Raw genomic sequence first — 27,239 nt, forward strand, 5'->3', positions numbered from 1 at the left:
AGGAAAATAAAGACGAGCTACCTAGTTTTTTCCATTGTAAGTTGTATTATCTAAAAAGAAAGAAAAGAAAGAAAACTGTAAAATAAAAACGTTAGTAGTAATTACTCATCCGATGTACTCACTATTGTAATCGTCTATGTATTTTTTTTTGTTTTTCTTCAAGAAAAACAAAAAATGTAAAATTGTAAAATTTATATTGTAAGTAGCGTATCGTTAATGCATTGTATAGTTTCTGTGTAGCTCGTGAATGAGAAACCGCGCCCCACTTTTCCTACACCCCTCCCTCCCTACTTGTCCACCACCAGGAGCCACAAGGGTGCAAACATGCAAGGCGATAACTTTTACTCTTATTTTATAGACAAGATGGCCACGCGCGCACTTTCAGTGACAACCAAATCAACGAAAATACGGGCTAACTGGTCACTCTGACGTGTCTTGAGAGATGTCTTTCAAATTTCCAAGGGCCATTACCACTACCTATGGACTGAAGTCGTGGAGATTTACGACGCCAAAACTCTTATACCTGCGTACGAAAACTAAACTTGGCAGGTTTGCCATGCATAGAAAATATACTAGAATAGAAACTTTATTGAACTCTCCCTATAAAAACTGTGTAACACTATTCTTGTTTCAAAAACGCGTCCAGCATCGTTCTTTTTAGACTTTTTTTGAAGTCTGCAGGACCTTTATACAGTTTAAATCTTTATCAGTGCTTAATTCCATATGTTTACTGTCCTGTAAATAATAATTTTCCCGCCAAGTGTAATAGTGTCAGACAGTATAGTTTTTCAAAATTTATTGTAGCTTTTTAAGCTTAATATAAATAGAGTTTAATATAGTTTTTTTAATTATTTTATACCGATAAGTTTGAGCTGTTGTTTAACTTGTATTCTCTTTGTGTTATACCTGTCAACTAGCTGGTGAGCTGAAAATGCCCTTGATTCTACACGTTTTTAACAATAAATCAGTAGCTACATGTAGCTACAATGTTTGACAAAAGTGGTTGACACATTGACTTATCATTGACGTTTTTATAATATTTAAATCACAAGGTTTTTAGAAATCACTTTACTTTTACAAAATATGCGTCAACACATATTTTCATGTGTCAACACTAGTGTCACTTGTAGCTAGCTCGCTGAGTGTCTGTCTGTCCTGTAAAACACCGGATCGGATAGGATAGGATAATTAGCAATTAGACTACGAGCCCGAGTTTTCTATGAGCAAATAGTCAACGAGGCGCAGCCGAGTTGACTATCGCTCATAGAAAACGAGGGCGAGTAGTCTAATTGTTTTAGTAGAAACTCTAAAAGGATTGCAGTCGAAAACCTACAATTTTGTGCACTTCGAAGACAAAAATCAAGAAAATGTACCGCTTAAAGAGCTACGAGCACGCGCGAGTGTTTTCTATCGACGAATAGAAAACAGTGGGAGAACCAATCAGATTCGCGGATTTCCAATAGAACACAGCTGAGTTTCTACTAAGATAGGATAGGAAACGATGGAATAGAATAGAATATAATATAATATTTAAATCCTTATCAGTAGTGAATGCCATTTGTTTACTGTCCTGTATATAATGCAAAATTTATTTTAAGCCTTTGATATAAATAGAGTTTAATATTATGGTATTTTAATTATTTTTACATCAAATTGATGTCAATTTGTAGCTATTTTGTTTAATTTTATTGCTTGTGTTATACAGTACCTGTAAACTAGCTGGTGAGCTGTCAATGATTTTGGCCCTAATCGTTTTTTACAATGAATTAGTAGCTAGGTACAATGTTTGACAAAAGTTGTTGACACATTGACTTGTCATTAAAGTTTCTGTGGTATCTTGATCACAAGCTTTTAGATTTCACTTCTCAAAATACCCCCACCCCCTTTCCCCTGTCCAATGTTGTATGCTTGCTGTTAATGACTTCCGGAACAGAGTACAACATTGATAAAAGGGGGCTAAAAAAGAAAAGGGGGCTAAAAAAGAAAATGTGACTACACTTTTGACACCTGTTGTAGCTAGCTGGGTGTATGTCTGTCTGTCCTGTAAAACACCGGTTCTACTCGTAAAACTTCAACTGTCGATTTTTCAAACTTGCACGTCACATTCATTGTGTCTATGCTAAAGCGATACAATTGATCTTGACATTGTTTTCTTCTGTAAACCGATCTAGGGTCAGCCTTTAGGATATCCGTAATAGCTTGTTTCGCCTCTTCTGGCGATGAAAGCATTTCAAGTTGATAAATACACACACCAGACGGGTGCAGGATTTCGGGATCAGCTACAGGCTGGGAAATGCCTCTAATATCACCACAAACATTTCCGCACACAAGAGAACTTTTTTTCTGAGTAAAAGTTCTTCTTGGAAACCACCACCCTTCGGATATTTAAGTGCTTCGTTTGATTTCTCGTTCAAAGAGGTTTTCAAAGTTGAGGACAGTTTGAATTCTTTGCTAAAATTACCATGGTCATCCGTTTTGGCAGAGCTTCCGCCAGGCAGCTTCCAAGGACAAATTTCACTTTGACTGTTATCTTGGTTAAAACATTGGGGTTCTTCGCCTGTTGTCTTAGCAGCCAAGCATTCTGATACCTCCTCAAAATTTTTAAAACAAGTGCATTTATAAACTGATAAATCGTCAAATTTACCGTCTAACGTATTTGAAAGAGATTGCTTTTTCCCATGGAAACAACTAATTTGATCTACAGCCTCATCGGAGAACTTAACCTCCAATTCAGTTATGGGAGGTTTCCTTATCCATTCGGCAATACTCGGAGAAGTTAGCTCTGATTTCAAATCCATGTTTTCTTTCATCGAAAATAAGCTACTTTGCTCGATCAGCTGTGAACCTGATGAGACCGGTACAGGCTGACTCACAAGTTCCTTGCATCCTAAAATATCTTCGTTTTGGCACTCACTGTTTTCAAGCTCCAATTTGTCTTTAACTTCATGTAAGCTTAATGGTTTGTCATAGTCTGGCACGTAAGGTTTTATATCTAGCACAGGTGTACCATCTAGGAGATCAATAGCAGACAAAAACAATGTGTTACCAACGATGGCATCAAGCTTTGCCAATGTCAGGCCAATAGGGTTGGGTCTGTGAGGACTGCGGGAGGCAAACACTCCAACCTTTGCACCATCTAAACGAGGAGGTTTGACTTTCGCCTTGACAGCCTTGTTGGTGTTCTTGTGAAAAAGAAATATAATCCTATGAAAGAAGACCATGTTAAAACTTTAATTAATGTGAGATAACTGACTGTAATTGAACTTTGTTTAAGCAACTGTATAGTCACTCAAGTTAATTTATTCTGTACCACATGGCGTAAAATGGTATTACAGTAATGCACCAATCTGTCTGCTGACCAATAGGCCAATTCCAATTTATTTATGTTCTTACTTGACTCCGAGGCTTGGGGGAATAAAACAAAAGGTATGATTAATTCATCCATGAACCTCGACATGATATCTTTTGTTTTATTACCCAAAGCCTCAGAGCCAAGTTAAAATTTTGATATATTGGAAATGGCCTATTTACTAATGTTTTCACAGAACTGCCGGAGCTTATCCCGGTTTCCTTAGCATTAAGCAGCTAGGAGTATTTCTACTCCCCCCTGGATGGGATGCTAGTCCAATTCGCAGGGAACCCCCAAGCATTATTTTGCTGGTACCCATTTATACACCTGGGTGGAGAGAGGCACTATGAGAGTAAAGTGTCTTGCCCAAGAACACAACACAGTGGCCCCAGCCAGGGCTCGAACCCGGGCCGCTCGCTCCGGAGCGCTAACCATTAGGCCACTGTGCCTCCCACAAAAACAAACAAACAAGCTAACCAATAAATAAATAAATACGAAGGGTACAGGATTCAAGCCCAGGCGACAATCATGGACTGTGAGCACTTTCGCCACTGTGCCATCCCTTATCTATCGTCATATTTTGACATAAGAACCGGATGTAATTTTTAAAGTTCAGACTCTTTCTGTACAATGATCTGTAAAGATCTGTACAGTCAAGTGTTCAAGAGTCACCAGTTATCTTGTGCACACAGTAGCCTGCAATGCAGACATGTGTATTCTGAGTGAGCAAGTGCAATCCTGGATTCAGAAAACAAATGAGGAGGTAGGGCAAAAGTAAAAAAAAAAGGCTTAAAAATTAGGTGAACATGTGCCTTGCTTTCTCAGCCCAAACCCTCTTACACTCTAGGTTTTGCCACTTAAAGATGGTGGACAAATAAGTGAAAATAATTATACAACCCTCACCCACAAAATGCCTTGAGTACAGGATATGTGCACACATTTCTTCCTACTGTACCTTCAATTTGTGCACCATCGTATTTTCACCATGTCAGCTCATGTTCCAAAATAAAATTATATTGATTATCTCTTATCCATTGTTCCAGGCTGCTCGAATTGGAACTTAGAAGGGTTGGTTTTTGTGGAGGGAGGAAAACTGGAGAACCCAGAGAGAAACCCTTGTGGCAAACTAACAACCAACTCAACCCACATATGGCGCCAGGTCCAGGATTCAAACCTGGAACCCAAAAAGCAAGGGTGGCAAGCAGATGCTCTCATCACTGTGCAACCTCTGCTCCCCAAAAATATTAAAATTATATAAAACTGCGCTGCGCAGTTCTTGCTCTGCACGTCCTTTTTTTTTTTTTCTCAGTGACCAGACTGATGCCCCCGCTCGGCCAGGCGGCTCAGGTCACGCAATGTTTAAAGGCTTGAAAACACTTACTAATGGGAAATTTTCTAATGCTTTGGTCTTTAATAAGCATGTTTAGCGTGAGATGTCCGATTTTAAAGCGTTTTACTCAAAGAAAATACTAAATTTTCACGCTTTGAAAGAAATATATATTTTAGTGGGCTAAAATCTGTAAAGTTTCACCAACCACATAATGTATTAAAGCGAATCCTTTGGTCTTTACTTAACAAATATATTGTGAAGTATTTCTCTCTTAAGCGTAATCTTTTTTTGGCTGTGCCATTGAAAGGATTTTAGAGATATAAAGAAAAATTCCCTTCACAAACATGCCCTGACTTGTAACGCTTACGTCATTCGGTAGGCTAGGGAAATTCCCAATACCAGTTACGGTGTTGTTTTTTTTTTTTTTTTGTCTTTACAAAGACTGTTAAGTGTGAATTATTCGATTTTGACGCGTTTGACTCATGGAAAATGATAAATTTCCACGCTTTCAAAGAGAAATATAATTCAGCGGGACAGAATCTGTGAATAAATACAATTACGTTGGTGTAAAAGAATGTGCTGACATGACAAGTTTCATTTTCGATCGGCTAGACCTCGAGTCACGTAATTTTTCAAAGCTATCCAGCCATCTATGAAATCTTTGCGAGTCCTTTGGTCTTTACTTAAAAAATTCAGTGTGAAGTATTTTGAAGCGTTTGAATCGAAGAAAATACTATAATTTCACGCTTTAAAAAAATATGCTTTAGCCGGCAAGAATTTACATTTATTTACATTATATTACGTTTGTGTCCTGGAATGTGCCGGTGTTGAGTGCTGATTTAAAAGATTTTTTTTGTTTCACGGATCAGGATCGTGGGAATTAAATTTGACCACCATTAGCATATAAGAAAAATATTTAATTTTGGATGGAACTAGTCAACCATGAAATGTCACGCAAGGTGTTTTCTTACAATCTTGTTTGTCAGTCGCAACATTGATTGACGCAGGTAAAGGGGTAAAGGGGGGGGTGCATTTTTTTGTTCCCCCCACATGGCTCCCCTAAAGTGCACAAGAGACAAGCGCAGTTGTAAGCTCTAAGAGCTCTTGTTATTTATTAAATTAGGTAACAACCACAGAGTACACTGAACTTAAAGAGTATGATTTTTACTCTTACCACACATGAGAAAAATTCTCCAGACCATCTAACGAGTGCTCAGGGTTGGTAAATCCTTTGACAGACACACACAGCTTGGCCTTAGCTGCTGGGCAAACACTGGGCTGTCTAGGAATTCCATTCTTCTCCTTGAAACATGACTCAACAAAGCCAATTGGCTCCATTTCAGAATGAAATGCTATCGGAGTATCTTGTCTTTGGGGATTGTGGTCAGAGGCGAGTCCTTTGTGACTATCTTGTGGGATGCTTTTCTGATTTCCTGAGGAAACAGTGAAAACAAATCACATTACCAGTTCTATATAGAAAACATGCATCTCAGAACATGTTACCAACATGGCTTTATGGTGAAAAGTCTGTTAGAATATGTTGCTGAACAGTACATGACCTACTATACACTGACTAGAATAAAATTGTATTAATACCAGCACTCAAAATTAATGGTCCTCCACTTGTCAAAATTGAATAAACAACAAGAAACACACCAAGCTATTTATTTTTCTCTACTTATCTGCTAAACTAGCCAGTGAAACTATTTCCTCCCTGCAAATAATTTTGAACACGATGTTTTTGAGCCCTAGAAAATGGCCATCAAATGCGGCAATTTAAAGTAACAAGTCACAGCCATCAGAAAATGGGCAAAAAATTGGCAACCATGTTGGCTTTCCGGTAGCTTAAGAGGTCTAGGCTTGACCGATTACCAAATGGACGTTCATGGTAAATAATAATTATGGCCTCTATACATAAAGCTATAGTGTAGCAATTTATCTATAAGCTCTATACATAAATAACTCTGGGAGGCATAGTGGCCTTAGTAAGATTAGTGCGCTGGACTCTGGATTGAGCCGTCTGGGTTCAAGCCCTGGCCAGGGTCAATGGTTGTGCTCTTGGGCAAATATACACTTTACTCTGATGAGGCCCTGCCAGGGTAAATTCCGACAAGCGACATGGCCCAAAAAGTAGCGACAGCATACTGCTAAAATCACGACGAACGACAACCCCTATATGGGAAAACTTAAATTCCGACAAGGACAAGCAATTTTCCTTCAATTTAATTACCGACAGCGACATGAAGAGCGATAAAACAGCAACACGGCACATTTTTAAATTTAGACCAGCGACACGGGAACCCCCCCTGGCAGGGCCTCTCTGATAGTGCCTCTCTCCACTCGGGTGTATAAATGGGTACCAGCGAAATAATGCTGCGGGGTATAATAATTATGGGAATGGGAATAATAATGGGAATTTCCAGTGGGATCTTCCACAAAGTGGCTCTTCTTGATCCCACTGAATTTCAAGTGTAGTGCAGCTGGTTTACAGTTTCTGTTAAACTTATGCTTTCTTTGTGGTGTAAAAAGGTCACATGCTAGTGCGAATGAAGAAATTGAAATAAGGCAAGTTAAAAGGGAGTGTACATGTAGTAAATTGAATAAAAGGGGCAGGGACAAACTCGGATCATTGATTTGAACAAGAATGACATCCATATTTTGTGTATTCCATCGTTCTTAAATAAAGCAGTTTTCAATTGAGTGTCGTAAAACCAAAACCAAAGTAATTACTCTGGCCAATCACAAAGGACACAGACAATCCAGTGAACCAATCAAAACTCGAAGCAAATACATGTAGCTGACGCGAAGCGCGGGAAAACGTGTGGTTTGGTTTTAGTTCTGATTGGCTGAGAAAGTGGCGCGAGATTTTTAAGCCAATCACTAAGTGTAGCAATGCAAAACCAAAGCAAATGCAATTAACTTTCGACACTCAAGTGAAAACCGCTCTAGCTGCTATTCTAATTCATATCAGCGATTCAAGTTGATCTGGTCAAGGTGCAAGTTCCACTCTATTTAAATCATCAAAACAAGTAACTAAAGATGAAGATAGCAACAAGATGCTCTGATCTTACTGTATGTTCGTAGAGGGTTTTACACAAAAAGATGACAGCTTCAGTAAAATGAGAGCAAATACTTCGCTTTTTAGATCAGTAAAATTAAAAGCTTGCTGGTCCCAGTGGGCCACCATGCCAGAGCAAGAAGTTAAGTTCATAAAGGCACAGAAAAGATAGTTTTTATGTATATTTTCTCTTTTTATTTTGTGTTTTACAGAACTATAAAACTCGCTGACCCTAACAACATCTTAAAGCTAACCCCACGGCCTGTATCACTTACTATTTTTAAGCACGTGTTTAATTTAAAACAGTTCTGTTTAAAACCACGGTGAAAGTGACAAAAATGCCTTTTTTTTTTTTCGATTTTGGGTGCAATGACACAAACATTTCGCCAAATTGTTCTAAGTTCGATATAATAGTATGTATTTTGGACGCAAAATCACAAATTAAAACTATTTTGGACTTCGAAAAAATGAAAACTCAGTCAATCAAAGAAGTGACTCAAAGCACCTTAGTCCCACAGGGCCCTCATTTTATTCTGGCTATTGTATGAAGAATTCTCACCTTTCTCGGCCATTTCCTTAATCTCTTTAAGCTTCTGAACAAACATCTTCTTCATGGAATGCATATCGCTCCTGAGTTTATTGAGCTCCCTTCTAGCCACGGCAATTTTGCTTTCAAGAAGTTGAAACTTCGCTTCGTCCGCCATTTTTATTTTGATCTTGTTCCCAGTCTCCTACTCTCAGCCAAATATTGCGTGACAAGACACGGAGGAGATTACATAGCCGGTAGCCGGCCAGTATAAAATATGGACTGCGGACTACGGACTACGGACTGCGGACTACGGACTGGGTAAAAAATACTGTGCGTAGTCCCGAGAAAGGATTAATTATCTCTTAGTAGTCCGCAGTCCGTGTTTTACGCTGACCAGTTATCTGAACAATTTTTGGTGTGTCGCGCAACACTCCCCCAGAGAAAAGGCTGTTAAGGGAAGCGTTGCGTGACATCCAAGGGAAAAAGAAACGGCTGCGAAGACTACCAGTTCATATTTTTGATGCAGTTATCCTGAACATTGCTGGCTCACTGCTTCGCCCGAACAGAGGTCCTTTTTTTCAGGCTAAAGGTATCTACAAGGGTAGGGATTTCACGGGGTAAGTGTCAAAAAGGTTAAGGAAAACTGTCGTTTAAGGGTTTAAAAAGACTCGTCAAAATATTCCGTACAGTCCCACTGAACGGTGCACTGACATCAGGAGATCTTTTTAAAATATGTTATTCAAGTGAAACGTTAGAAAAAATAGACAAACTGTAGTATTCGTTCTGTAGGGATGTTAAAAAGTTACAATTATTAAGCATAAGTGTTTGGACCTCGGGACAAAGCCTGACCGTATTACGATACTATCCCCCGGGAAAGGGGGGCGCCCTCTGCTACAAAGGTACCAACATACCAATATAAATGCGGACATATTACGGTCATCTTTGTTTTTTTTTTCTAATTATTGATGAATAGAAGATCTTTGTGAAAGTAGGTAGGTTCTTAGCTTTCTGCAGGCAGTTACCTGCATTTTTCGCATATACATGTAAGCAGCAAAATGAAACTGATTTCAGTTGCAGATGAAAACCCACGGCAAATAGGAAACTCTTGTTCACTGATCTAAAGTCAACTAAACATATACTGAGAACTCAATGCCTTGTATGCCAAAACAATAAATATATATTCCCCACTATTATAAAGACTTGTGAGGACGTCAGTGGAGGGGAACAGGGGGGCGGGAGACCGGGAGAAAAGGGGCGGGAAGCGGGAGAAGAGAGGGCGGGAAGCGGGATTCCTAGGGTGGCGGGAACCGGGAGAAAACGAGTAAAATTTCGCAATGTTTTGTTATATTTCGCAATTGATATGGGACAAAGAGGAGGGCACCACTACGGAAAGGGGCGGGAAGCGGGAGTAAGAGGTACGGGAGGCGGGAGGTTCAGACCCCCCTGCCTCCCCCCTCCCCCCATATTTCATGTTTAATACTTCTGCGGGAAGGCACTAAGCGGAGTTTTAGCAACCTTGTTCCCCGGGCTTTTCTCTTGGATTTGAAGCGGGTGGGAAATCCAATGGGAACGCCCTGGGAACGAAAATGGAGTTTTAATTTACATACTTCATTGCTGTTATTTTTGTTTTATTTTTTATTGTTATTATTTTCTGTTTCCTTGTATCAAAATATTGTGTCAAGTCAAATAAATCGATAAGCTCTTGCTGCATTGGGGTACAAATTGTAAGTGCTTACACGGGCTATTTTAATTAATCGGGCGTGGCCGATTTATAGTTTACCCTTTGGTCGTCCTAGACGATAGTCTCCTGTCGGCTAAAAATTACGGGGATAGCCTGGACCAATCGGTTTCATTTCAGTTTTGACAGTAAATCGTTGTAGGAATACTGGGTCGACTTTTGGGCTAATCTGCAATCTGGTTCTCTTCTTTGCTTCGGAGGGAGGACAGAGGAAAAAGCTTAAGGGGTAAAGTACTAATAATCACCATTGTGAAACTGTAGTTGCTTTTGACAAGTTGAAGCTATTTTTGTAAATAAAAGGGGTAACGTCATTCATGTCACGCAATGTTTTTGTGGGAAACTTTTGAAACTAGACGCTTTGCAGGTTTCTACAAATAGCAGTGTGATCTGGCGGTACACTTTTTTGAGGCGGACTCCACTTTAAAACTATTCTTTATATATTTAGCAAGAAGTATGTCGATTTTCATTTCCGCACAGTTGGGCGTCAAAGTCGCCTGTCACAAAGATTAGAATGTTTGCACAACTTGGTTTGGATATATTTTAGATTTGACTAGTGACGTTAGTAAGACACTTCTCAAGACATCAGCAAAACATTGGCAGTGTACAGTATTGGTGTGAACTTGAATGAATTTTTTACGAGATCAGTAAAGCTATCGAATAAAAAGATGACTTGAAAATGAAAACTTCGAATAATTATAATTAAATACCAATTGAATTTTAGATGAGAAATTCCGGAAGTGACATCTGTGTTTAAAATAGGAATTTTTGTACAACTTAAAGTTCCGAAAAAAAAGACCACATGTTTGGTAAAAATCACAGACAAACATAATCAGGAAAACAAAACAGGCCAATTGGTTTTATTCACGAAAATACAACTTTCTTGAGAATGAGTTTGTAAACAAGACAATGAAATCGAATTACATTTCACACGAAATTTGCATACATTTGAACTTGCAAAAAAGAAGTATCTCTGCCGAGACATAATAGCGTCAGACCTTACATTAATAATTATTGTATTCTGATCTGATTGTTATTTTTTATGCATAACTATTTGAAAGTGGTTCTCATCGATGAAAACAAAACGGTTTTTCATTCATTGCTTGAAGTATTTATAGATGTGAAAACATTCGCTTAATCAAATTACATTCTGCACGAAATATTTTGTATCCATTTGTCCCGAAACTTTGAGGAAATTGAAATCTTTGTGGACAGTACTGCATAAAAGCAGTTTATAGAATTGAATAAAAAGATAAGAACCATATTGATAAAGGAAATTTTAAAACTTTATTTTGGTTCATTTTGACGAAATTCAGGATTTTCAAAGACTGCCAGTAAACGGCTGTATGGTAGCGGGCAGAAGTCGGTTCGTTCTGAATTTTTCAATACGGTATACAAGTTACAGGTCAATAAACAGACCCTCTGTACAGTAAAAAACGTTTTGGGAACAAACCATTGTGAACTCATTTTCTATGTTGATCAGTAAAAATCCTTAGTACGACATGGGGCTTGTTATCAAGTTTGTTAGTACGTTAATACTGCAAGGTGTATAACCTCAGAGAATTATTATCAGTGTGTTTTGTTTTATTAGCGGTTTATACTCCAAGGTCTTGGAATGGGAGATCAAAATTAAGGCAAATTTCTGATATTATCTGATTGCTTGGCACAGATTAGTACGATACTTAATTGGTTAGGAAATTTAAACAAACATTAAATTGAATGAGAGTAGAAAGGGAGGGACAGGTGGGGGTGAAAGGCTAAGGAGATGGAAAGGGAGGGAGAATTAAAATCCATGCTTGGTTATATCACGCAACCTTTGACTTCTGTTGTTTTCTCACAAGAACAAAAATTAAGATGGGGTTCTACCTGAATTTGAATGGAACTTTAAGAGATTTAAAGAAGGGATTGAAGAAAAGAATGGAAACACCTTCAAACAGTTGACCCCCTCGCAAGAGCACTCCGGGTTGTCAGGAGACTGTTTGGTGTCCGTCCACCAATTTTTAATTTCAAATTCAAATTTTAAAATCACATTAAATCTTCAATATTTCTTATTTGTCTACATTTTACTAATCCTTTGAGAAAAACTATCGCCTCCCAGACATCCCCCAAAATCGTTCAAAAATTAACAAAATACTGCAAAACAAATATATATGGGATAAGTAAAGCTTTTTTGGATTCCTTGAAACGCGGCTGAAATGGTTTTCAGTGTTTTCCAGCCCTTATACTTTGGGTCAGTACTACTATTCTTCACCAGTTTCTATTACAGTAATGGTATGAAACAAATACCTAATCATTGGTCAATAAGTTGTGATCATTTTCTTGACAATAGTACCTGATTAGGAGTTGTATACTGTTCCATTAAAGTGTAAGGACTGGAAAATACTGAAATGCGTCAGCCACCTAAAGCGTTGGAAAACTTGGTCTTCAGGTAAAACCCCGCCTTTATTAAAAGGCTGCACTTTGCTAAGTGTTACAAATTTATATTTTCTAGACGTCTAGTTCAATCGTTTATTTGTATTGTGCGAAATATATTTTTATAAATTGAGACCATTTATGTCATTAAGTAATAATGCAATCTTGAAAACATTCCAGATTTTCATTATTAAATAGAAACACAAAAAATTCAAATTTGGGAAAACAAGCCTGTCAAAATGGCGTTGCCATGGTGATTTCAAGTTACTGGCACAATAACTAATCCTACCAAATTATTGCGAGATAAATTTTCGATAAACGCGCAAAGTTTGGCAGCGTTTGGTTGAATCTTGAAAAAGTTATAAGCGTCAAAAGTCAGCGAGGGCCTCAAAAGCCCCCCCCCCCCCCCCCCGGCCTGAATAGGTTTCAGTGACTGTTTTTGCAGTGATTTTTACTGTACTGTACCCTGCCTTTCAAGTCAAAACAGATAGCTAATTATTAAGCGCCTGATTTTAAGCTTCTCAAGCTTCTCAAGCTTCTTGTTCAATTTGTGTTCAATTCTTTTCGCTACGGACTAAAATAAAGCAACCGCAGCGCGGACTTAGCCATACAATAAATACTTGTTATCCACTTTATTAGTTAAGTCATGGTCCGCACCGAAAAAAATGAAAGAATTCGGTCATCACTTCATATATAGTTCTCGCGCTCGATAAATCAGCCTAGTCCCCGGGTGTTCTGTTCCTTTCTCGGGCAAGCGCGAGGTCTGGGTACGGAATAGGCTCAGAGGTAAGTACTGTGACAGTGCAACGTACGAAAAATAGAAATGATACGTCACAATTTTCATTGCAAAAAACAATTTCTTTTTGGACATCGCTCCAGACCACTTGACCTAAGAAAAGATTGCTATTAATAGTTATGTCAATAGTTCTTCATGATCACTTGGTCTTGTTTAATAACAGAAGCTCGTTCCTATACACAAAATAAAAGCAACACAAGTTAGTAAATTTCTTCATGCATTGAAATCAACTCAATGCCAAGCTTTCTAAATGGTGTACCTTATTGTTACTTATTTTCGCGGGACTAATCGCGAAATTAAAGACCCGAGAAAAGTTCTTTTCTACGTTTACTGTTGTATTTTTGTATGTATTAAACGTTTTTTTTTGGCCAAGTCGCGAAAATTGTGCCCTGCGAAATATGTCAGTTCCGCGAAAATAAGTAACATTAAGGTATTCATTTTTTGTTCAGATGATCTTTATTAAATAAAAAATATTGTTCAAATAAGTTATACCTAAAAGGTTCCATAACGAATCTTCGCCGGATCGTTATATTTCTTTGTTGTTCCCAGTCCCTCCCTCCTTCCTTCTGCAATCAGTTCTACGTGCCACTGGGGGGAGGGGGAGGGGGAGCTGGTGCAGGGTATACTTTTGTTGATAGACGTTTGTCGATCAAATCAAGGCGATTCGTTCCAAAGAAATATAGTCAAGAGTTTTTTTTTATTAATTTACAAAAAAGTTTTTTTTTACATACAATGTCTATTGCAACAAAATCAACATGAATTCGTTTACTGATGTTTACCTCAGTTTCTGTAGATTAGACTCCATTGCAATAGATCTTTGTTCTATTTCTCTGAGCTGATCAGCTACTGTTTTACTTGTCTCTGAACTCTCTCTGTGCTTTTTAAGCATTCCTACAAGTTCGGCGTAAAAAAATATAAAAAATATCGAACGGTAAAAATACATTACATTGTGCAGATTTTCAAGTCTGAGAAGTTATTCCAGTAATCCATTCATGATCCCATTTTACCTTCCACTTCTGCTCTCGGCTTTATTTCACCTGAAACATAATACTTTTTTCGAACATTCTGTATAGAAACGAAAATAAAATTCAATCATGATTAGTACGTACATTTTAATTTCCTATTTTTCGAAGCTGCTATATTGAAAAAAAAAAAACACGCAATGCATGCAGAAGCGATGACGTTTCACAAGAATCTTACATAATTATGACAATTTTTTTCAAAAACTTAACGTAAATAAAAGAAGAGGACACCTTGTAGGTAAAAAAGACTGTTGTCCAACTGGAGCTTACATTTTTTAAACATAAGAAGCAATGTTAGTCATTGTATAAATAGCTTAGTTAGAATTTGATCCGATCTGATGAAATTTCTAATAAATTAAGTATGCAAAAATACATTTTTTTATTTGTTTTTGTGTTTTACGTGGCGATTTCTTGTTAAGTAAAAATTGATCTCTGTTCGATCGCGCGAAACAGACAACAAAGAAAACGATCCCAACTATCGTGCCTTGGCATAAAGAAATGACGTCACCACTTACACGCCATCGCTTAAAAATGGACATGTTCCCTTTTCTTCTCTGTCGCTGATATGCCAGTTCGTAATGTTTTTTAGCCCAACACCAACAGCATGTTTAACGAGTTATATGATTTCTTCTCGGCTTATTTCGAGCAATTAACTTAGTCTTTACACTTATTCACAAATCTCAACCGTACATGATTGGCAACCAATTTCTTCCCCAAAATGAAGCCCCTGGAGAAAAGATTGGGACGGGAAAGAGAATGGTACGGCTATTTAATCTTGCCATTATTCTCGTATACGGCGAAGGAATATGACTTTAGATGGGTCAAAAGATTTAACTATGTATTTACTCACCCAGAATTTAAACCTGCTCTGCCACTCAATGGTCGCCACAGTCTGCATTCTTAGCGCCGTGAAAGAATGCAGTGACTCTCCTTGGACCAACTCGTAAGTCAAGGACAGTTGAGCGATCAGGATGTTCAACAAAATTATGGTCACACACATCATAAAAGCTAGTATTAGCAATGCTGCCTGCCAACTAAATGAGAAAAACAATCAATACAGTAAGCCAGCATCTCAGGAATCTACGACGTATTCAAAGTATCATGAGGCCCGATGATGTCTTCAATGAAGTTACAAAAACTATTTGGTCGCTTTTTAAAAAGCGTCAGAAAACAATCAGATTATGAGCTTGACATTTTTATGAGGTGATAGCTGATGAGGCCAAAGGCCGAGGTACGATATGATACGGAGGCGATACCACCAAGTAGTTGATGGTGCTGGTTTTCAAATCTGAGGGGTTCATGGTTCATATAGACTCTTGGTTTTAGGCCATCGTAACTTGATTAAAAATATAACACAAACAGCGGTGAAAAACATTATGAAAAATCGCATTTTTAAAAACTTGACGTTTCGTATGCTAAGCTACATACATTTTTAAAAGTATGACCGTTAACATTTTGGCAACTATTTATATATTGTTATGAAAGGGGTCTGGAACCGAGAATGAGACAATTGATCTTCAGCAGTAACTTAATATTTACATTTTGGTTAATAAAGTAACAACCTCTCACTGCCGACATTGGCATTTAAAGAAGGTTGTAGTTCATGAATGTCTAAGGTCTCTTTAACCTTGCAGTGGAGGTCAGTTTTGCCTGACGAAAGGATTTCAAAATGATCCCATTTGATGTCATGGCCTGTGATTTTTATGTGATCAGCAACAGCTGATGGATTGTCATAACAATATATAAATAGTTGCCAAAATTTTAACGGTCATACTTTTGAAAATGTATGTAGCTTAGCATACGAAACGTCAAGTTTATAAAAATGCGACTTTTCATAATGTTTATCACCGCTGTTTGTGTTATATTTTTAGTCCATGGTTCACACTCTCCATCCTGTCACTAAATACCCTACCCCTCTCCCCTCTTCTCCCAACCAGTTGGAGTTCTTAGTTTAACGTGTTCTATTTGCGTTATGTGTTTGTTTATTAACAGTGTTTTAAGTTAGCGCAGCATTGCTAAATTCGCCGATGCTTGAACATAGAGTCAAATGTTTTCAATATTCTCATAATGCAGAAAGGACTGGGCCTAGTTACAGATGGAATGGAACCTGAATGACTGAATGAAAGCTTAAGATTATTATTCATTTATTAAAGGTCGTTATTAAAATACCAACTTACCCAATTGATTCGAAGCTGGAGGTTATAGATGTCCCTTCAAGCCAGGTGAATACGCCAGCCAGCGTCACACACCATATGGAACCAGTGCAAGATATGTCTTTTCTTAGAGTTCTGAAAGGAATAAATGGAGGAATAAAAGTCTAGTAAAGGAATGGAGGCGCGGTGACCTAATGGTTAGCGCGCTAGACTCCGAGTCGAACGGCCCGGGATCGAGGCCTGGCCGGGGCGCTGCGTTGTGTTCTTGGGCAAGACACTTTACTCTCACAGTGCCTCTCTCCACCCAGGTGTATAAATGGATACCGGCGAATTTACTGCTGGGGGTAATCACTGCGATGGACTAGCATCCCATCCAGGGGGGAGTAGCAATACTCCTAGTCGCTTAATGCTACGGAAACCGGGATAAGCTTCGGCTGTATGGGCCTCATGGCTCGGAGACAGACTTTACCTTACCTACCTAAAGGAATGAAGGAAACGGGGAAGGAAAGAGAGAAGGGAGGAAGGAAGGAAGGAAGGAAAGAAGGAAGGAAGGAAGGAAGGAAGGAACGAAGGGAGGGAGGGAGGGAGGGAGGGAGGGAGGGAGGGAGGGAGGGAGGAATGCAGAGAGGAAGGAAGGAATTGTTATTTCACAATTAACAACTATTACATAAACATAACAGTTAGCCAGTAAGGAAAGAAGGAAGGAAGGAAAAAAGGAAGGGAGGGAGGGATGGAGGAAGGGAGGGAGGGAGAGAGAGAGGGAGGGAGGAATGCAGGGAGGAAGGAAGGAATTGTTATTTTACAATTAACAATTATTACATAAACATAACAGTTAGCCAGTAAATCCGGGTGATCTTTATCATAACGTCCAATTAGATGGACGCACTACAGTACTTTATCAATCACATAATGTGCAAATGCTATCGCCTTTTTTTGGTCGTTCTCATTGTTAGGGCTTTTTATTGTGTCTATTGCATTATAAACGCACTTGGGAGATCGAAGAGCACTGAAAAACTAGAGTTACTCTGGGATACTTCTCATGCGGTTCTGTCGCGCTATTTATAATTCCATAACAAAAGACGTATGCTTAACATGTTTGCTCATTGTAGTGTTAACATTAAGAAGAAAATACATTGTTAGCTCGTTACCCCCATGAGTGCAGAATAACTTACCTGTTGTTGACAAGATGTGTGCCCATTGAGGTCGTCGGATCATTTGCTTTCAGTGCCAGATAATATGAAATGGTAAATGTAAATACTATGATACCAAACACGTACAAAAATCTAGGCATGTCCCTGTAAATCACTGTTCCAAGGCATTTGACGTAAAGGCCGAGGTATCTATAAAATAATGCAAACGTATGTAACTCCAACTTGCCTAATTTTCACGATGACCTTAAATGTGTATTTTTGTTCATTCTCTGTTTTGCAATTTTGTTTCATAATATTCTCTTCAATTTAGCTTTTATCATTTACCGTTAAAGCATAAACATAGCTTTACTGTGTTGTAAAGCTCAAGTAAAACTGGCTTAGATTTGGAATTTAATCAGCTTTACGTTAACTTTACATTTTTTAAAGCTGACCTTTATGCCAGCTTTACACTCAAGTGTAAAGGTAGGGTAATGGGACTTTTTTCATCAACTTTAAATCACATTTACACACGGTAGCGTAAAGGTCGGTTTAACACCCTTAATTTCACGTAAAATCCCAATTTTCATGCTGTGCGTTTTATTAAAATAGAATAGTTTTGATTTAATTATGGCAATTTTATGACGGATCAATGACGGCTTTTAAGTTTTTGATGTTGTTGTTGAGAAAGGTATAATTTATTTATCAACCACATTTTTCTATAACGGGTATACACTCGAAGAGATCGAGGCATACAAAAGAAAACCACCAATCGCAAGCGAGTTGTTACACTGAAAAATTTTAGACACTTTATGGGATCGTTTAGAAGGTCTGAAAGAGTGTCATCAGTCATCATCGTCGTCGCTGTTGTCGTCAGCTTTGCAAAGAGCGGGTAGAACATGAGAAAATGTGGTCTATTTGTTTCTTAAAACTCCGAAAATTTGTCGACAAATCAGTTGGAGGGGACATCAGTGAGAAATCTCCTTCTCGCGACAGCTCGTGAGCTTTTTTAAGGTATCGTTGCGTTAGAAATTTACGCCATTTTTGTTAATTGCGGTCTAGACCCTTATTGATCACAGCTCTGACCAATGAAAAAAGATTTTGTAATAAAAAAGCAGAAAAAGTAAATTCGGAGATAATGTGCAAAAAATCAAATAATACCCACCGATCTCTGACAGAATACTTGAAAATACCAAGACTGTTGATTACGAATGCAAACGATGCGAAAGTCCATTGATGATCACTTCCCATGACTTTTAACGAGAATGTTAACGAGATTAAAACATATCCAGCCATGTCAAAATGGTTCCAAGGATCCTTAATGTAACCAAGCGGCTCCCTAACAAAACAAGAGAACACATTCAACAAGACAGATTTATCACGTTAAGCACCCTTATTTGCTATATTCCAAGAGGTGGCAAACATCACAGGCAAAAAGCTCCTCAATATTTCCTTTTAAAATAATATTGGAAAACAGACTTCCCAACAACAAAAAAGCTTTCGTTTGAATGATCGCACAGTAGCATCAAGGGGGCGAAGTTCTTTGAAAGATGCTATAAACGTTTTGCTTTAGGTAACCTGCAATAGTACCACATGAACTAACCACTCAACAACTTTCATTTACATGGCTACACATCTGGCTTTTATACCCGAACATAAACAAGCCCCGAGGAGTATGGGAAAACCTTTTCCCGATTTTCCACGCGCTCTGGATTGAGTCTCGCCCGACATTCTCGTCTCCAGAGCCACCAGTCACTTTTAGCCTGTGGGGCCTTTACCCGAGGAAATGTTGGCTCTGTGGACTCATGATTTGATTGGCTAGTTTTTAACAAAGGAAATTTAAAATGCAACAAGTCAAATCAGCCGTGTTTTAACATACACAAAAATGTATATGCTATAATGTGCGCAGGCAGAACAAATGATGCACACATTCCACCGAAAATGTCAATGGATTTACACCGATGCGTTACTAGTATAGCGCATCTACTTGGTTCATCAAGTAATGGCTTGCATATACCGTCGCTTGCATCTAAGCGCGAACACGTACCGCTGAAACGTGATCTTGATTAATTTAATGTGGCATGATACGTCACCAAACGTTGAAGTTTGGCAGACCGTAACGGCAACTTTAATTTTGCCCCGAAAGTTCAACACATATATACTTGTTTTGAAATGGCGGAAAGCTTGGATACGAAGACTTCTTCCGAAAACTTGATCCTGACCTGTGTCGATATCAATTTGCAGGTTCACTTGAATCACTTCTGGTATAAAGTTTCGCCTGTACTTAGTATTTTTGGTGAGAATTTCTGAGCGCGAAAGTTGCCGTTACTTTCTGCTAAACTTCAACGTTTGATGACGAATCATGCCAAGTTTTTAAAATACCCAATTAAATCATGTTTCGGCGGCGAGTGTTCACACTTAGATGCAAGTGACGGTATTCGCCGGGCCGTTAAGACCATTCCTCAAGCTCAGTGGAAAAGTACCTTTTAAATTCACTTATTTCATCACACATGAACCACAAGGTCATGATAATAATCCATGCATCAAATAACTTCCAGTGCATCGGGGTGCTATAATATGAGTTATCGCTGAGTCTTGCTGAAAACAGAAGTGATCCAGCAAGTACACAGATGAACAACAGATAGTTGTAAGCACGAATCCTGAAATATGCGAAAAGAGACAAAACGAATACACATCATTATATAGAACACAACTCGAACTAATATGTAATGGCAGCCCTCACAAGGTCTCACATAAATCAGGGTCGTAACCAGGTATATGGGATCAGGGATCACAGCCTTGGGATCGGGATCACAGCCTCGGGATCGGGATCATGGACCCGGGATCCCAGGTCACAAGTCATGGGATCTGGATCGGCCAATCAGATGGGATCAGAATGGAATCAGGGATCAAATGTTGCCACATTTTGGGGATCAGGAATCAAAATTTATAGCTACAATTTGGGATCAGCGATGAAAAATATACCTGGTTACGACCCTGATAAATGGCTCGCTTCCCTTTCCAGAAAACAATAAAACATTTAACAGAAACAATGCTGCTAGCCTCCCCCCCTCCCCCCCCCCCAAACAAAGCATCAACTACACTAGAAAACCAGTGGCAATTCAAGCTCACGAGAGCTGCTAAACTCCTGCTTATACACCTTATTCATAAATGGCGAAACGCGCGGAGGAGTTTGGTTCGAGTAAATGAAAGCGAGGCGAGTGCCACTTCGCTTCGAACCAAAACAAAGCAAAGTATGGTAAATTGAAGAAGACTCGGTCGATCCAAGAAGAACTACTGCATTAAATACAATATGGTAGTGTTCACACTAGCCAACGGTTTCGGCAGCTTGCAGTTGTACCAAAAGAAAATAAACTTTTTATTTTCGGTGCCCTTTTTTTGTCTGGAGTGGAGAGAGGCATTGTGGGAATGAAGAGTCTTGCCCAAGAACCATGCGCAATGACAGCCTCCAAAACTGCTCTGTTTAACAATTATCTTTACAGCAAGGCGCCCAAAAGTGTGACCACTTTTAATTTATTCACATTCTTTCGTGCAGATTTAATCCAATCAGAAGTCAACTGCAAGCTGTCCACGGCTTTTGATTGGATAATGACTACACGAAAGAATGTGAATTAATTAAAAGTGGTCACACTTTTGGGCGCTTTGCTGCAACTGGCCCAAACAAATGAACAAGTCACTCACATTGCAACATTAATCGATATAGCACTCTATTCTCCTCTCTATGTAAACAAATGTGCAATCAAGTTCATACTTATGCCAAAAGAAGGAGTATTTCCTCCATTTTCTCTCGGTCAGCAGTTGTAGTACAGCATGATTGAGTATAGCCTGTGTGATAAAATAAATGGAAATAAAGTCAATCTTAGACTCCCCTGCGTCAAGAGAAATTGGGGGAAAAAGAGAACCGCCTATCATGTAGTTAATGATTTTAATTCTCTTAGCCAGTTTATACGAGACTCTGACAATGTAAATATTTTAAGCGGCAGGTTTTTAAATTCTTAATTTAAGTGTTAATAAAATTCTTATTTCTAGTCCTAAGTTAATTTTAGGTTTTAGTTTAAATCTTCGAGGTCCTTTTTGTAAACCAATGTGTGAAAAAGTCTCTTCATTAAAGATTATCATTATTGGTTCAATTTTCAAAAAAAAAAACACGACGACTTGCTGGTATTTTACAAAGTTTTTAGAGGGACCTGAAGGGGTCAATCAATCAATCAATCAAAATCTTTATTTATACACGATGGGATAAAAAAGCTGCATAGCTTGTGGGGTCGTGTGTAAATAAAACATTAAAACTAGTGGATAAAAAACATTAAAACTATATTAAGGTAAAAAAAAAAAGACTAGCAAGTAAGATTTGTCTATTTTGTAACCGGAAAAATGGGATTTTGGTTTCTTAGGACTTGGATAAAAAACAAAAACATGGGAATGAGAATGGGATTTGGGCAAAAATGGGAATTGAGAAATGGAATTGTGGGTACAGCTCCCAAAAGGAGTGCTTTGCATATTTCTTACCTCTGTTACCGTGTCAAGACTCTTGTGACAATGGTTTGCCAAGTTATATAAGCAAGACTTGTGACTGAACTCATATTTAGGATTATCTGGGAATCTGCCGTTGACGTCACTCTCCAGGATGTCGTAGGTCACGTGAAAGTGAGTGGGCGTATCCTGAAGCTGTTCCCATGACAGGCACGGGACAATGTCAGACGGCAGGCATGGTGGGTGGGGCCAGCGAGGAGAAATGAGACAATCCAACACGGCCAAGATGGTTTTCTTCGGATTAATAAAAAAATAAGGAAAAATGCAGCTTAAATAGACCGTGAAAGGATACAGTATTTTACGCTTTCTTCTATGGACTCAAACAGTTGGCATAACTCATACCCTGTATTATAAACTTTTTATGAAATGCCTCTCGGGAAGGCTTATGAAAATCATGAACGTCATCCCAACAGTAATCAAAGCTTAAGTTAAGCTCGGCATTGAGAGTGGAATTCGAGGCCAGGTTATTTCATTATCAGTATTTAATTGTTTTATCTCGTTCAGCCTTTGTCCTTTTGCAGCAAATCAATAAATATCATGAGACTAGTTGTGCTTTACAGTGTTTTTAAGAATCATATAATTTACAAACCTGCAGCTTAAACTCTTCAGTTATTTTTACAATGCTTAATGAAGCCTTCCCTTGTTCCTCGATTCTGAATAAATCTTTAACTCTGCGAGTAAAGAAATTGGCAGTGGCGAGTTTAGTAACGTACATTGTAAATTCAAGATCTGTGCACATAAGTGTAGATAAGAAAATGATGTGAAAAGCTAAGTGTGAAGATGATCGTTTTCACTTTTATAGCCGCATACATTGATGTCCAAAGAACGACACCAATATGGCGGCTTCATAGAGAAAAAAAATAATTTTTCCAATAATTACTAAGTTATGAAAACAATCTATAAAGTATTGTTTGGAAAACACTTTTCTTTCTTCCTGTTTCATAACCTACTAGTTGTCCAATGCTGTTCAAGAGAACGAACATTTTTTAACTTTGATGAACCAAAAGGAAGCTAAACTTCGTTAATGAAATGAAGTCCGTAGCTCTTGACAAAGGACGAGTTTTTTCAGACAGTCTATATGTACCTACTGTTAACCCTATTCACTCGACCGGGGGGGGGGGGGGCTTTTGAGGCCCGCGCTGACTTTGAACTTTTATAACTTTTTTAAGATTTAACCAAACGCTACCAAACTTTTAAAATTTATCTGGCAACAATTTGGTAACGTTAGATGATGTGTCATGAACTTGACATCACCATGGCAACGGAATTTTGACAGGCATGTTTTTCTGTTAATAAAAATCAACTTAAATGGAATTATTTTTACATTTTTACGGGTTTAGAGCACATTTTTATTTATTTTGAGTACTTTGCAGTGCTTTCGGATGGTTTTCTGGCATTTTGGAAAAATTGTGAAATCCACGATGGCGGCTGTTTTGACAAAATGATGTAATTGTCACGTGATGTGACGTCACCATCCCACGTGACGAATACCAAAAGAAAGAGCTTTGGACATACAACACATCCTATAATTTTCATCGTGATTACTTAAATATTCTGTAAGTTACATGGGGGGGAAGTTACATGCGGTCTGAATAGGGTTAACTTCAACTGAGACTGTCCAACTACGTACCTCCTGTGATCCATTTGCCTTATAAGGAATGCGGCTGCTTCGTCTTGATTGTTTCTAATTGCAGTTTCTACCGGTAATTCACCTTGTCCATTTGTTGCCAAAAGCATGCTGGGACATCTTTCAATCACAAACTCAGCCACAAGGACATAGTTGTTTTTAGCAGCAATATGTAAAGGAGTGTTGAGGGATAGGTCTTGTACGGTTTCAAGCTTTGCACCAAGTTCACAGAGGAGTATTAAGAATCTATAAATCTAAGAGTACATCGAAATTTGCTATCGACTTGAATACACTATAATAAAGAAAATGATAGGTGAAGATGTGTATGGTAAATTAAAATTAAAATTAAAATTAAAATTAAAATTAAAATTAAAAATAAAATTTAACATTACATTAAAATCAAAGTTATATTAAATTAAAATGAAAATTAAATTTAAAATTAAAACATTGTTTTTTTTTAACTTCAGAGTTTAAAGGCGCTTTTTTCATTCGTTCCAGTAAGTGTGATATCGGATTTTTTTTCATAACCTATCCTTACCAAACACAACACTATTTTTAATATGTTTTTAAACTGTTTTCAAAAACTATTTTTGAGCTATTTTTGAAAAAAAGATTAAAAATAGTGTATATAGTATATTTTTCATGTAGTTTTGACTGTTTAAACTGGTACTGAAATACCTGTGGTTCATAATTCCATTCTTCCAGTAAATAAAGTGCCGTATTCTCTTTAGAATCGCAAACATCTATAAGTCTCTTCAGGCGAACTGAGTCCATGGCTTGGGACCTTTCTAGCCCTTGCTCACTCATTTCCTTTCCAACCTGTTATTTCGATATGAGTGTTATTAATTATGTGAGAAGAAAAAACAAGAAGAAAGAGCAAATACCTCGCCATGAAACCTTTTGCTTGATCTAAATGGCAAATCATAGCTTCATTACAAACAAATACCTGAAATCTCTTTGAAAGGAATATTGCCCAACGCGAAATTTTCCGAAATCCATGTCATGTTCGTTACTTAGTTGTTAAACAGTTAAAATGTACATTAATGGTGGCAAAGCCTTTTTGCTTTTCGCACCGAGATTATGAAACCTCATCCCCGAGGACATAAAAAAAGCAAAGGCTGTGGACTGTTTTAAAACAACAGCCAAAGCTAAACATTCAGAATACCAGTTTTTCAAAAACCCATCTCCCAATCGGTTTTAATATTCTTTAATTTTTTCGCCTCTCTGTACTCATTTGCTGGATGTGTTAACGTTATTGAAATGTTCCTTCACTGTTTTAATTGGTTAATTTTTTATCTCTCGATTTATTCGGCGTTTGCCATTTTCCTATGTCTTAAATTGGCAGTTCCATAAAACATTTGATTTTAATTTCAAAACAAATGTGTTTTTTCAGACTTTTGCATAAAAATCATGGTTTTCAAGTCCTCCGAAAAATGTACATCAAATATTTGCCTATCAGTTATAAGAAGGTCTCTGTGGGGTGGTGGCTATTATGACTAACGGTTAAGTTAATTACTTCCATTACAATGAACAGAAGTTAAAAATTAATTTCCATTTCTTTTTAAATGTTGAAAATTAAGTTTCGTTTCTGAAAAACAAATTTAAGGGTTTAGGGCCATTCTGGGGGCGATAAAGTGATCTAGTCTGTTTAATTTAATATTTCTGACCGATATTTTACGGTTAACATATTTTGCGGCTAACGGCTAAATTTTCGGCCGTTTAACGGCTAAAGGTAACCCCATTGGAACCCTCTTATACTAATCGGTATTTTTGAATTAAATTTTTCAAAGATAAAAAATAGCATTTTTCTTTCCCTTAATGTTACGCGGATAGGTCAGCCTTTCAACTTTTCTCTTAGTTTAAGTATAAATCATGATCATGCTGAACTTGCTGCTTCAGATGCTAAAACATTGTTTACATTTGCTTTGTTGTTTCACAGCAGTTCACCACTAGCTAGTAGATTAACTTTCCTCTAATACGACACTAATATGCAAATGAAATCTGAAAACAAAACATTGAACTATATTTTTATTTTGTCATCAAATGCAATATGAAGAAAAATGTTATTACATCATGCGCTCATCACAGTTTTATGACGACAAATTGATGGAAACTAACTTTCAAATAGAATGTTTTTAACATTTTCCTCAAACTGAAAAAATAATATAAATCGCTAAAAGTGTTTTTTGTGGAGTTTAGGTGCTGTACATCATTACATCACTAATACAGCAGAATTATTACAAGAAACCATCTTTTACTTTTAAAATTACAATATTTGCCATTTGCTTTTGATTAATAATTAATCTTATTCCCTTTGCTTCAAAAACTGAACGTGGAATACATTTTCAAAAGGTAATGAAATTTTTTCGAAATAATTCGACTGGACTGAAATTAGTCTTTAAGCTAAGAAAACACAGCTTAGTCAGCTACGTGAACTCATATAGAATACGAAATCAAATATGAAACGTTATGATGTCAAATTATTGAGCAGTACGTATACTTGCTCTCTGAAAATAATGCAATAAAAAATCTGACAGCGCATAGCGTCTTTTATTTCCGCTTGCTGAAAAACATGAATTGACCCATATACGTTTTACTTGCATTTGTCAAAATATTTCTAGGGAGAAAAGTTTTATATTATTTATCTCAAGCCACAAGAAAAGCTGAAAGTTACAAACAGAAAATACATTGTCACTTTCACGCTTTCCATCTGGTTGTTTTCCAGATTAACATGTACAATTATGTATATTCGATTTATTTTGGTTGATAAGTTTTCCGTGAGCCTGACTTACCGCTTCGTAGAATGCGCCATCGAAATATTCTGCCGTCGCTGTTTGATCCCGTAAGGAGAATGTGCTATTTACGGTCCCTCTCTCCTCGTCAGAGGTGGTCGATACTGGGAGAACTAGATCGTTAGGCGAGATGCGACGGCTCATGTTGCGTAATCCCTCTTGATATGCCCACTTCAAGTCAATTCAAGTCCGCAAACCGATTTCCACATAACATAACGGAGATAAGAAAGTACTAAAATGGCGACCAATGTCTTACAAAAATAGCGAATCTTCGCCGTTGTATAGATTATATAAACACCTGGATATACATCAAACAGGACCATAAATGTTTGAGAAGTACAGGTGTATCCCAAGGCCAATGAATGTTTCCATAGAAACGCAGAGCTTGCTTAGCATATGCATATTATTTAATTGATCTTTAAAGTTGTGTGAAATTTAAGCCTTGACATTGGTCGTCACAAGGGCTCACTCGGGTGAACCAAAAATTCCCTCAAACGCGAAAAAAAAAATAAAAGATTTGGTCAAGCGGATTGTGGTTTTAGAATAGGTACATAGAAGTCTTGTAACAAACAAAAAATGAGTGAAATATATTTAGCGAGCCCAATCCACCAGACCGCTCTAATGGACATAGCCTCTTAACACGCATTTGATTACTCAACCGGGCATAATAAATGAAATTTTCACGATTACCGCTAGAATGGTTTTTGCGTTGTTGATCAAGTTAGACTCGATTTGCATTGGCGTCCTTTTTAACG

At 37.7% G+C, this 27,239-nt stretch overlaps 2 protein-coding genes across 4 annotated transcripts; both read right to left on the reverse strand.

Annotated features, from left to right (window-relative positions):
* Positions 1-873: 873 nt before the first annotated feature.
* Positions 874-8,481, reverse strand: LOC144654579 (tRNA (adenine(37)-N6)-methyltransferase-like). Its single transcript, XM_078514753.1, is given in 4 exon segments — positions 874-2,342; positions 2,345-3,204; positions 5,854-6,112; positions 8,297-8,481. Coding segments are annotated over 4 exon segments (1,590 nt in total). The 5' UTR covers positions 8,442-8,481; the 3' UTR covers positions 874-2,016.
* A 4,480-nt stretch (positions 8,482-12,961) lies between these two features.
* LOC144654469 (uncharacterized) lies at positions 12,962-26,960 on the reverse strand. Of its 3 annotated transcripts, XM_078514628.1 has the most exons (14): positions 26,485-26,958; positions 24,371-24,511; positions 23,696-23,946; positions 22,655-22,736; positions 22,042-22,299; positions 21,284-21,357; positions 19,995-20,171; positions 18,677-18,850; positions 17,557-17,724; positions 16,409-16,519; positions 15,082-15,265; positions 14,217-14,274; positions 13,989-14,100; positions 12,962-13,382 (listed from the first exon to the last, which is right to left on the reverse strand). In XM_078514628.1, exons 1-14 carry the CDS (start codon positions 26,626-26,628, stop codon positions 13,349-13,351), a joined length of 1,968 nt encoding a protein of 655 aa, XP_078370754.1. In that variant the 5' UTR covers positions 26,629-26,958; the 3' UTR covers positions 12,962-13,348. The 3 variants fall into 3 exon arrangements, 2 of the variants coding, with proteins under 2 accessions (XP_078370754.1, XP_078370761.1); XR_013570910.1 differs by lacking the exon at positions 14,217-14,274 and having other exon boundaries at positions 26,485-26,959; XM_078514635.1 differs by lacking the exon at positions 24,371-24,511 and having other exon boundaries at positions 26,485-26,960.
* Between the last annotated feature and the right edge of the window lie 279 nt (positions 26,961-27,239).

This window comes from Oculina patagonica, chromosome 1 (genome assembly GCF_052425735.1).
Source record: "Oculina patagonica isolate OP01 chromosome 1, crgOcupat, whole genome shotgun sequence".
Classification (NCBI taxonomy): domain Eukaryota; kingdom Metazoa; phylum Cnidaria; class Anthozoa; order Scleractinia; family Oculinidae; genus Oculina; species Oculina patagonica.

Excerpts from the sequence above, each read along its gene's own strand:
- LOC144654469 (XM_078514628.1), bottom strand. The coding sequence starts at position 26,628 with ATGAGCCGTCGCATCTCGCCTAACGATCTAGTTCTCCCAGTATCGACC. Across the intron at positions 22,300-22,654 it reads CTGAAGAGTTTAAGCTGCAG|AAAACCATCTTGGCCGTGTT; the intron begins GTTTGTAAATTA and ends ATTAATCCGAAG. Across the intron at positions 13,383-13,988 it reads TCTAATCTACAGAAACTGAG|GAACGAGCTTCTGTTATTAA; the intron begins GTAAACATCAGT and ends TTTTGTGTATAG.